The sequence below is a fragment of the Stegodyphus dumicola genome, chromosome 7 (genome assembly GCF_044657685.1).
Source record: "Stegodyphus dumicola isolate Sdum_Otavi_A_Nest chromosome 7, ASM4465768v1".
NCBI classification, from domain to species: domain Eukaryota; kingdom Metazoa; phylum Arthropoda; class Arachnida; order Araneae; family Eresidae; genus Stegodyphus; species Stegodyphus dumicola.
The window spans coordinates 68,665,212-68,677,527 of NC_140774.1; the positions used below are offsets into that span (position 1 = coordinate 68,665,212).

At 30.3% G+C, this 12,316-nt stretch overlaps 1 protein-coding gene across 3 annotated transcripts in view; it reads left to right on the top strand.

The window, feature by feature from the left end:
* The window catches only part of Kdm2 (Lysine demethylase 2), a 174,673-nt gene that overhangs the window by 88,654 nt on the left and 73,703 nt on the right, over positions 1 to 12,316 (top strand). For all 3 annotated transcript variants that reach the window (XM_085820405.1, XM_035369126.2, XM_035369127.2), the window contains exon 3: positions 5,487 to 5,565. In XM_085820405.1, coding sequence (XP_085676531.1) covers positions 5,487 to 5,565 — 79 coding nt within the window. The remainder of the gene's footprint in view (positions 1 to 5,486; positions 5,566 to 12,316) is intronic.

A 12,316-nucleotide genomic window follows, 5' to 3' on the forward strand; every position in this document is an offset into this window, starting at 1 on the left:
CCATTTTGGAGAATATTTTTGGTGATTCGCTGACAAATATGGTTATCTTTTGAATGGGTAAATGTGTTAATGGGTTATAATTTGTTCCTATTCCTAATATAAATGTGGAATAGAGTTTCTGAGCAAGAAGTGAGACATAAGCATTTCGAAATTATATTTAATTTTTTCTAATGAAGAGCTCTTAAACAACTTTTCGCATTTGGTAATGTAAATTCTTTTATTTTCTTTTATTAAACGATTCTAAATTTGGCGTCTTATCAACATTTTGACGATTTTAAGATCCGTTTCTATAGAAATTTTTTAATACCAAGATCTGGGAATTTTTTGATAACTTTTTGGAACATTTTAAAATTATTAAAATTATTATTATTCATTAAAATAATGGTAATGTATTGAAATATATGTTTAAGAAATAACATCAAAGTAAAGCATTTTTATTTTCCGCTGTCTCATTATAAGTTCCATTTTGCCCACTTATTGAATATTTGGAATCTGAAAAATAAGCAAGGAATAATGCTATAGCAGTGCAATTTACAAAACAGTTCTTAGTAATAGCAAAATAGCTATGTAATTAATTAAAAAAAATTTAATTTTTTCATGGTAAGAGTTTTCCCATGTAATTCTCTCAGAATATGCATCAGTTTTCTCTGTAAAATTAATTTTACAATTTCCTCCCCCTTTTTTTTTTCCAAATTATTTCTGGCGTTTTGCTGTTACAGAATTGGTAGAGGTAATTTTTCTTTAGGATTTTAGATATTGCAGCTTGGAAAGTTTAGAAAGATTTGAAGGCATGATTTATAGACCTACGATTCTAGAAGATTCCAGAAAAATGTGACAAAATGGAAAATGTCTCCATGGTATTAACATGTAATTTTTTACTTTTTGGAGAATGTCTGGAAGAACAATGAAAACATAATAGTTGAATGTTTTACTTGTGATACTAGAATTTTGTTCTTAACATTTTTATCATCCCTTTATTTTCTTTACTTTCCACTAGACACGTGCATGGAAAATATAAAAAATGCTTCTAATCTTATCCTATGGACAGGCATTATAGAAAAGAAGTTTTTAATTAATAAGGAAATTGAAAACTGACAATTTAAAAGATTCATCTAATATGTCTTAATGCATCATACACATAGCTGGCACTAGCCATTTTCCCACCTGATGCAATCTCTGTGGATCCTAAATTCTGCTACTTGGTGCCTTTCTAAATTCTGCCGCCAATGCCTGTTCTAAATTCTAAAAATTTGCCACACGAGCTCTGTAACTGGACCTTACCATATATATTTCATGTTTCTTTTGAATTTTCATATTACTAGAGAAATAAAATTAGCAGCTTTTTCTATACATTCTAAATGCATATAGTTTTATTAGAACAACACAAATCTTTAATTAAATCCAAAAATTCTAAAATGAAAAGGGAATGTGGAAGAAAGAAACCGAATACATAAAGAGAAAGAAAATTAATCTTCAAAGATATGTAGTTATTATTATGTAAATTACCCAGTTGTTTACAATTTCAGTCTTTATTATAATTTCCAATTTCTGTTTTCTCATCAGAATAGAAATCACTTAGACAGTTTTTAAACTGAGGTTTTTGGATGTGGAAGAAAGAAACCGAATACATAAAGAGAAAGAAAATTAATCTTCAAAGATATGTAGTTATTATTATGTAAATTACCCAGTTGTTTACAATTTCAGTCTTTATTATAATTTCCAATTTCTGTTTTCTCATCAGAATAGAAATCACTTAGACAGTTTTTAAACTGAGGTTTTTGGAGTGCAAGGCAAAAGTGTGTTTCTGATTTCCACTTGTACCTTGCATTAGTTCCTGCCAGCTCTTATAATTTGGAATTATTCGTCTTTGCATAACCGCTGCAGACATTATAATTTATTATGATGATAGAGTTACTGAGCCACCTTAAGATGAAATTAAATTGTATAGTCTTTAACCACTAGTTCATATTTTTAGCTTGAATTTGATTCTTCTTATTTAATTACATCACTACGAGATGTAATTGCCTTTGTTAGCATAAGAACATGCCTTTATGTTCTAACTTCTCTTTAAATAAGAAGCTTATTTAAGCCTGTCTGACTTTGTAGTTACTTTCAGACATAGCGATAATTTGCTTTACATCTGTTGGGGGGGGGGTTGGACTATTTAACTTTTACCAGCTAAAGTAAAACCCTCATAGGTACATTGTGGAGAAGTTGACAGGTTAGGAGATAAAACATGCAGAAACTAGTGAGAAAATTGTTTTGCATACTGAGACAAATTTCTAATTGTTAGAAAAAATGCTTAAAGAGAAGGAAATCTACATAGCCAAAATGTCTGGGAAGGCTTCAAATTAAAAAGATGCATAAATATTTTATTGAGTGTTGTTGTTTCGGAACATAAGTGGTTTGTATCTTTTAATGTGTAATTATCTAATACCGTTTAAGAATCAATGTCATAAATTGCATGTATTTTAAACTATGAAATTTCATTAGATTGTGATTCTAAGTGAGATTTAATAGTGACCATATAAATCCATAATGACTAAGGTTATCTAATACATAATTTAATTACTTATAACTAATTGCTTATCCTTAAAAATTATCTCTGCATATTAAAGCGAGTTATTATTGCCTTTCATTTAACTCTTACTGTGGTCACAAGCTAAAACACAAAAATGTAAAAATTCATGTAACTTATTCTTTGCATCTAGTGAGACTTAAAATAATGCAAAACAACTTATCCCCTCTGGTGCTTTAGTGGATTTTTAGAACTTTAAAGTATATTAACTGAGTCACAACCCCTAGAACTCTACACGAAGCTACGACACTAGCTGGTCAGACAGAGCCCAGCTAACTTTCAAAACTTGCCAACCGTGCTTATATCAGGCCTTTCAGGTTTGTTCTGATCAGCAGGTCTCTCTGTAGGCAAGCAGGAGCAGTGACAACCTCCAGTCTTTTGTTTTGAATCATGCTGAATGTGATTTTACATCTCATTTTATCTTTTGTATTTTGACATAAAATTTACCTGCTATTTACTAAACCTTTAGACTAAGTACGTGTCAAAATGAGACTTTAAAAAAAAAAAAAATAAATAAATAAAATATATATAATTGAAAAAGAAAATGTAAAGCTAACTGGTAATTAGACGTAAGACCTATTTAGTCTCAAAAACTTTTGTGCATAATGCTGCAAAAAGATATGAAATAATAGTAGTAGGTAGATACATTACAGCTATCTTGCTAAAAAGTTACCAGGAGCTGTAGCTCCACGAAATATTTTAACACATATTACATAAATAAAAAGAAATTTATCTGGAAAAACTGGAAAAAAAACTGTAAACACGTGAAAAAACAGCCAAAATTAATGCTGGAAGACTTGCTAATGCACGAAAAAATTAATCTGACCGTTGTGATATGTGAAAAGTTAACTCGCATGAAAAATAGATCGACGGAAAAAAATTTATAAGGAAAGTAAAAAAAAAAAAAAAAAAAGATTAAAATATGCCTATCTATAAAAAACAAAAATTTAAAAATTAACATGAAGACACATAATGCAACAATACAATATACTATAATTAAATAGCAGGAAATGGTAAATTAACCCACTCGTACTCTCAATTGCCTTTTCAAGGGAAAAAAAACTGATTGTCGAACTAGGTTAAATACCATTATGCGTTTTGCCGAAACAGACCATTGAAGCTCTTGTTTAATGCGAAAATTTTTTTTATAAAAGAACATTAGTATTCCCGAATATATCTTTTTTGGAATGAATCCTTTTTAGGAGCTTCACTGCTCTGTTCCTTTGCTATATATATATATATATAAAGCTAACTGTTAGTAAAATTTAAATAAAATGCCCTAATCTTCTTTCAAACTATTACTGATTTCAAACTATGTCCAACTATTATACCTGTAAAATATTTAATGCTACCTGATAAACTTTTTAAGATGGATTTTATTTTCAAATTTGTTTTATAGTTATGTTTATTAAATTATGTTTAATAAGAATGCACCCTACTTATGGATCTGTTTTATTTTTAGAGAGTTATTACAAAAATGGAGTTCAGACATAAGTTGATTGAATTTCAATTTAATTTATTGAGCTCCCATTTTCTGATAGGTCCTTAATTTTTCCATGATTGGTCCTTAAAAGTTCTTAAAAGTACTTAATTTCCATGTGCAGAAATGTGTACGAACCCTGAGTTAATGTTAACCATATATTGCTGAATTATTCACAGTACTGCTAAAATATTAATAAAATTTAATTGAAAGAGACTTGTCATGTATTTATAGGAACTTGAAATTTCAGTATTTAAAATGCATTGTATAAATAGATGAACTTGAATTACTTCTTTAAATCCTGTTGTATCAAAGTTATAAATAGTCAAGGTTTTTCATTTATACTTTTAATTTTTATTTGCAGTTTTAATTCTCAAAAGAACACTTTAGTCTACTATTTCTATGAAAATCATTAAATTTACTGAAATTGATGATAATATTGGAGTTCTAAATCCTTTACACATTTATTTATTTATTTATTTTTATACAGTTTTTCATTATTATTATGTAATATACAAAATTTAATTGCCTTTGCATAGTTAAAAAGGGGGCATATATTTTCCTGATAGCAGCAGATCTTTTTTATCACCAGATTCCTTGGATATCAAATCTTATTTTTGAGGGATATTCAAATAAATGTATTTGCTGTTGAGAACAGTTTCACATTGGTTTGAAATAATTGAAGATAAATATTAAGTAGAGGGGGGGGGAGAACTAGTCTGCCATGAGGTTTATATATATATATATATAATGTGTGGATATTTTTTTACATGTAACATAAAAGATGTTTCCAGACTTCTTGCAAATTAACATTAATTCGTTCAAAATTTAATCTAAGATATATCATAAAAGATATTTCCAGACCTCTTGCAGATTAATTCATTCAAAATTTAATATAAAGTATATCAAAGTTGCAAGTGAAATTATATTAATATTTATTTGACTTGGATTACTAAAATTTAGAAAAAGCACATAATGGTTATGTCCCTAAACTCCTCAGCTTTGGTCAATTGCATTTCAAGAGGTGGAATGAGATAGTCTTATGCTCTTACCACAAGTTTTTAGAGAGTACTTAAATTAACAAATTTTAAATGCACTCATTAGACAAAGACGTACAAATATTCATGCATCCTAGTATTTGAACTTGGGCTCATCAGTGAGTAAAGTTACTCATTACTAGGCACAGTAATATTTGTATCAGTTAATATGAAAAATAGAATTTTCAATTCCAAGATTAGGAACTTAATAAGTAACCTTCTTAGTTATGAGTCAATTAAACTGTATGCATCGTAATGAGTAATTGACTTGTTATTTATTTGTTTTGTAGCAGAATTTTTTTTAAAAACTTTTTTAATAACAAAAAATAAGAACTGCTGTGAATTATTTGTATTTAATTGTATTTCTCTAATCAAGTTATCTTTTCTTTAGATTTCAACTTGAAATATTTACAGGAACATGGTTTTGTTAAGCCTGTCCTGTTTAAAGACAAGGCTGGTTTAGGCATGAGGTATGTATAAAAAGCACTTGTAAATTTAAATTAATTTGTTTAGAAACAGTATTCCGTGTATATATTTATATATGATGTAATACTGAGTGTATATTTAGATGTGTTAATGACTACACAGTAAAATAATCCTTGATTTAAAAAAATCATACTGCTATAACAAACACATAAAAAACTGTGACAGATTACCATAGTTGAAATATTAAGTTTTTTTAAATTCTGTGTACGAAGTAAACAGGAAGTATTGTAATCGTTAAATGTTTCAGCCATCATATTTCAACGAAAATATCCATTTTGATTGCTATCGAATGCAATTTAACAATGTTTTTGTGTGACATCTGTAATAAATAAAATAAATAATAATAACAACAGAATAAAAAACTCTTTTCCCCCAAAAAAATTATAAAACTGATTTAAAATGAATTCTAAGAATTTTTCGTGGCATCTGTATGTATGTATCTCGCATAATTCAAAAAAGAGTAACCTCAGAACGTTGAAATTTTGTATGTAGGACTGCTATAACATGTAAATGTGCACCTCGTATTTTGGTTACAATTGGCCGCAGCAAACATATATATATATAGCAACTCTGTTACCCGGCTCAGTGATCTCAATTTCTTTACTCTTAGTTACTTTACTTACTACTATGGTTACTTAATTACTTTAATTACTACTATGGTTACTTGGTTACTTTACTTACTATTATGTTTGTAAATTGTGCATTTTTTGCTTTAAAATGATTGAATTATGTTGTTCTTGTCTTCCTGTTAAGGTTTTTATGACTTTAGTAAATCTGCATACAATATTTGTAGAGTTATCAACAATTTAAAAGTTGTTTAAGTGCGGCTAAACCAAATTATTTGTGCGATGGCGGATATGTTTGTTTACATTTTAAACTTTGGCAAAATAGCAGATTTGTTGCCAATCTAGAGAAACTAAGCCTCGCAACAACAAAGATAACGCCTTCGTTTATTATTGCAAATTAAATCATGTTTAATCCATTCTGGAATTTATTCGAGGAAATAAGTATTTAAGATTTACTTTGTAATTTTTAATATAGATATTTTGAGTTTTTATGTATTTTTGCCTTGTCAGGAAGGGAGAACTGAATTAATTGAATGAGAAATACTAAATCGTGTGTGAAAAACTTTTTTTTGTTTGCTTAATTTCTTTTATATATCGTTATAGATTTATTATAGTATTTGAATAGTACAGGTGGCAATGATTAGATAATTCTTCAAATGATATGAATTTATATGCATTCTGAGTTATAATATGAACGGAATGTAATGCTGTTAAATGAACCCAGTGCCAGAGTGTCACTATGGTAAACAAATATAGTGAATTTTAAAGAGTGCATTTATTCTTTTGTGGTTTATGCGCTATTGACGAAGTAGATTTAATTCAATCCCAATAAGTTTAAATGAATGCAAGAAAAAATGCATATAATTTAATATTCCCTACAAGGAAGTCGTGTGGTGTACACATCAAATTTTTTTTAATTAAAGAAGTATAGTTTTCATTTTATGAATACAGATAATGTATTGCTTCTATGAAAGTTATCAGCTTTCAAACACTTGTCTATGCTTGAAAAGTTCATGTTCAGATCTGCAGTGCATTGTGTGCTTATCCTCTTTTGCTAATTCTATCTCTGTTTTTAGAATATCACCAACCTTGTGTATCCTATAGTTGGACATTCTTGAATCATTTTACACCATATTTTGGTTTAGTGATTATAACTGTAAGTAACAATACCATGAAACATAAGATTGCAGTTTATCATATCCTGTTCAACATAATCCTGTCTGATCGTAATGCACTTAAGGCAGCAATTTTTTTCAGTCCTTAAAGCACGTTTAACCCTCTCACTACGCGCATCCCGCAATTTTCATGGGCAATGTAGAAGTAGCAAAATTTGCGCAACCCGTGATTTCTGCGGGGATGAATTCTTGCCGTCTATTTAACAGTGTAACCCGCTCTTTCCCTGTTCAAGGTTTCCTTTTGGCTTTTCTGTGATGTTTAATTGCTTATTTAGATGTGGGATAACAGATGGTGCTAATTGTTCACATTTCTGCCAAATATACAAGAATACATAATGGAGCATTTTGTGTGCGCTTTTCAGAGTTCAAAGATATCTGGCAGGAAGCGTTTCGCGAGTGGTATAACCTATATGCCTGACGATATTTCCGACACTGATAGTAGTTCTGACTCTGATTTCAAGTATATTGAAGATAGTTATAGTAAAACTGATGAGAATTTCTCGGATTCCTCTGCAGATAGTGATGAATCTGAAAATTCAGTTTCTATTGAAAATTTTCTATTCAGTTCAACAAGTGGTGCAAAATTGATATGCAAAATATTAAGTTATGCAAATATTTTCATTAGTATATATGTTTTACTTTTGTATTTTATAAAATAAATCATAATTTAACCAATGCAGTCAAAAGTCTTTAATCTGGAATTATCTATAATCCGGACCTCAAAGCTACAAACTTTCTGCGCATGCGTAAACGCATAAAGGCCCGTCCACACGAGTACGCTCGCGACGTAGTTGATGCAACTTTTTTGACGCCGGCATAAATTTGCGTGACACAGAAGACGTCAAACTGAGTTCGCTCCTGTTCAGCTTTTACGTCTGTAACGTGAACGAACAGCCAATAGCCGACAGAGTTCTTATCACGTCTCATAATTAGAAATCCTTCTTTCTTACCCGTTTCAATATGGCATCAGAACCACACAGAGATGAGTTTTTGCTTAGAAATATCATAACTGTATACAGCAATAAAAGTACTCAGCATTGTTCATGCCATCTTCAGATTTCTCAAACCGTATATATTGGTATAAATTTCAAATTCTCATTAAAGGGGAACATCGCGGCGTGCAATGAACTGGAAGTTGATTTGTCAGCACTATCCTTATCTTCAGGGCAGATGTTTTTATTTTATTCGGCTTATAATTCCGTACTAAATGTAATATTTCATCTCGATGTACTCTGTCTTTGATATGGTTTAAATCAAATTCCTCGACATTATAAATATCACGAATACATATCAAATAGGGTTGGTTTTCTGGTTGCAATTTTCTAATTTCGACTATGCATAATGTATGCTTTATGCATGCACACATTGAAAGAAATGTTTAATAAAGTAATCAAATATTAAGCTTTTTTTTTTTTTAAAAAAAATTTTTGATACCTTTAGATCATAATTGCTCTTTATTTCATAAATTACGGTTTCATATTTTTAATTTTATAATTTCTGCATGCCATCTTACCAGATTTAAACTGATGATCTCTAATCTGGAAAAAATGATAATCCGGAACCGCCAAAGTCCCGACGAGTCCGGATTAAAAACTTTTTTTGACTGTATTAATTTTCAAAATTTTCTTTTTATATCATTATTCTTCAATTTCAGTATTCTGACAACCTTTTTCTATGATCTAATCCTACATTGGGGGGGGGGGGAACTTTTTTACAAAAGAATATTTGTATATCTTATATGTAGATTTGAAATATGTAATAAAAAATACATGATTTTTGAATCTATTTTGATAAAAAAAAGTATGCAGTGAGAGGGTTAAAAGCGACTTTAGAGGAACCCATTTAGGTCATCTTTTTATTTATTTATTTATTTATTTTTTTATTTCATTAATGCATTCAAAATGGTGATACAAAATGGCAGTTTAGACTGTGAAAGTGAGAAAAGGTTTCATTTTAATTGGGTAGGTGAAAAAGTCTTAATTGGTGCAGTAGTTGATGAATATGGAGTTTGTGTAGCAATCTTTGTTGTAATTTATCTCATTAGTCTGACAGGAGCATCAAAACAAGTGTACAAATTTTATCAATGCAAGGAGTGCATGATTGTGTTGGCTCGTTTGCAGGGGCCTTGTGTGTGTACCTTGTAGATGATAATATGACTGTGTGGAGCTCCATTCCAGTTTTAAAAGAGAATGCCTTAGAGAAGGGATCCAAAGTTTTATCCTTTTTCTCCTGCTGCCAAACCTTTCAAGAGGGGGCTGATACACAGTTGACTGTGTATTTTAAGTGCTCTATGGCACAAAGATACAAGTCTCTTACAAGTACTCTTACAAACATCCAAGTCTTCTGTGGGATTTGAATCCGGGTTCAACAGTATGGGAATCGGGATCATTAACCACCATACAGATTACCATTAAGTCAAAACCATTAAGAACAGTGCGAGAAGGTGCATTATTATGAGACAGAACTGAGTATGAATCGTACATGTGCATATTTTAAATCGGTCATTCCCCATACTTTTTTAAAGGCAGTAGTGTGAATTTTGCTATATCTTGTTCAAAAATATGGGTTCCACACCATAGAATTAATGTATCATGAAGGATTTTCTTCAGGTATGAATATTTCTTGATAGTCCCCCTCCAGAAGTTATTAAAAAGCAAAAATATATTTCAAAATGAATTGCTATTGGCAATAGCGCTGCTATCAGCAAAATTAAAAGTTATTAATAAATAATCTGGATCTGTTCCTCATGATGGAAAGTTGCAAATAAATATTATACATTAAGCTTTTTGAAGAGTAATTAGGTATAGGATCTGCTTGCATGTTAAAAATCTTATTTCCTCTGCATTAATTGATGTCTGCTTATGCATCTAGGAAGATGTAATTAGTATAGATTTAAATAATTTTTATTCTACTTATCCATTTGCTTCTGATATAAGTTAATCTGTTATTTCTATGTCTGTGAGTAAATTAAACACATTTCTGATATTAAGTTAATCTGCTATTTCTTCTTCAATGAGTAAGTTAAACACATAGGAATTAACAGGATCTGGATGTATCAATAAAGGAAATTATTTTTGGTTACTATCTTATTTTTACAGTCCCCCATAATGGTGGCAAGATTATCATAGAATTCATGTTTACTTCTGGTTCCTGGTTGCCATATATTTAAGCATCTGAAGCATTTTCTCATCTCAAGGATGTCTGTTATGCAAGATAGGACTCAAGATGATGACTAGCCATGCTTCATTACTTTTTATTCTGCCATTTCATTGAGCTCCACAGTCTCTCAGCATATTTTGTATCAGCATTTGGATCTGCAAAATAACTGATATTTCAGTGAAATAACTTACCGTTTTTGGCTAGTCCTTCTTTTGTGTGCTCATCAACAGTCTGAATAAATCGTTGATCTTTCTTGTACACAGTCATAATTTTTGCACGCCTTGTTCATGACTTTTGCAACAACTATAGTTGCATCTCATATCTGCATTTTCTACACTGATGTACATTTTTCTATTCAGACGTGGAAGTAGAAAGCACTCGCCAATTTCTCAGTGTAACCTGCTGTATATTCATTGTTGTGGAGAAACTCACTTTTAGGGGGGGGGACAAACCCCCCCCCAAAAAAAACAGACTTTTATTTTTTTTTACTACTTAAAGCCCCAAAGCAGACTTTTATCTATTCTCACAATTTTTCTAGGCCATCCACTCTCTTGTTTGGTTGTCAAATTAAATGTAGAGAATACATCCCTCCCATAAAAGTTCATTGGCTGTATTTTCACATGGTTTGAGTTGTTTCTCATACTGATATAAAATAAATTGCAAAGCTGTGACAAGCTGTATTCAAACAGTTTTTCATTATGTATTGTTGGTACAAATTAAACTCTTACAGACTATGTTAACTGTATTCTGGAGTCACTGACGCAGTTTTGTGTTATTGTTTAATGACGTATGTTATCTGCTTGCAACTTTTCACTTTTCAGCTCTAGTTTCATTCCATACCCATTTTCTCATATTTAAATGTGAGGCAAAATGCCTCTCTCTTGGAATAATAACATAGCATCCTCCTCAATTATTGATAAATCAAAAATTGTTAACATTCATTTAAAAAAAAGTACAGCTCTTTTTGTGAACGAGTTAAGTGATCATTGTTAGGACTGCTGTTAGTACTATTCCTGGTGGTGTTTAAAAAGGTGGCTGTAAAAAAAAATGAAGGCAGTCATGCCACTCAAGGGATTAAATGGATGAATTGGCCATCCAGATCTCCATACCTAATCTGTATGAAACATGTTAAGGGTGTTTGTGGAAAAAGAAATGAAATTTGCATTTTCCCTTCTGGAACCCTCCAAGATCTGAAAACAGAATAACTAAAGGAGTGAGACTGATTATCACAGGAGTTCATAAACTGCCTCATATCCAGTATGAAGTCATGTGAGAGGCTGTATTATTTTTCAAGAAATTCATGTCCTCTTTTAGCCTCTTTTTCTGATTGTTCTTCCAGTCTCTGTTTTAGATCTTTCTATGTGATTGCTATTATGGCATATTTTTTTCTGTTATCTCAACTTAAATCCACACCAATTTCATTCAGATCTATATGTTCGTTCTATAGATAATCAATTAAATGTCAAAATTCTTTTAATTTTGAATGTCAATAATAACTTTGAAGGCATAATTAATTTTTTTCTTTTTCACAGATGCATTTCTGCATCATCTTCATAGTATCATTTTATCAGGGGGGATTACTTTTGTAGATAAAATTTACATGCTGCATTTATTTTCATTTTCTGTTTTTAGCCTTCTCAATATATTTATAATTATTTACCATAAAAAGATTTAGCAGATTCATTTTCTATGAATAATATGCTTAAATTGACTTCTTTACTTTGGCTTAAAACCTCCTTAGATTATTTTTTATTGCTTGTTATTCTGGAAATGATCCTTCTGCAAGTACCACATTATTGGGAATAGTAATAAAAAAGTACATTGCAAATTTATTA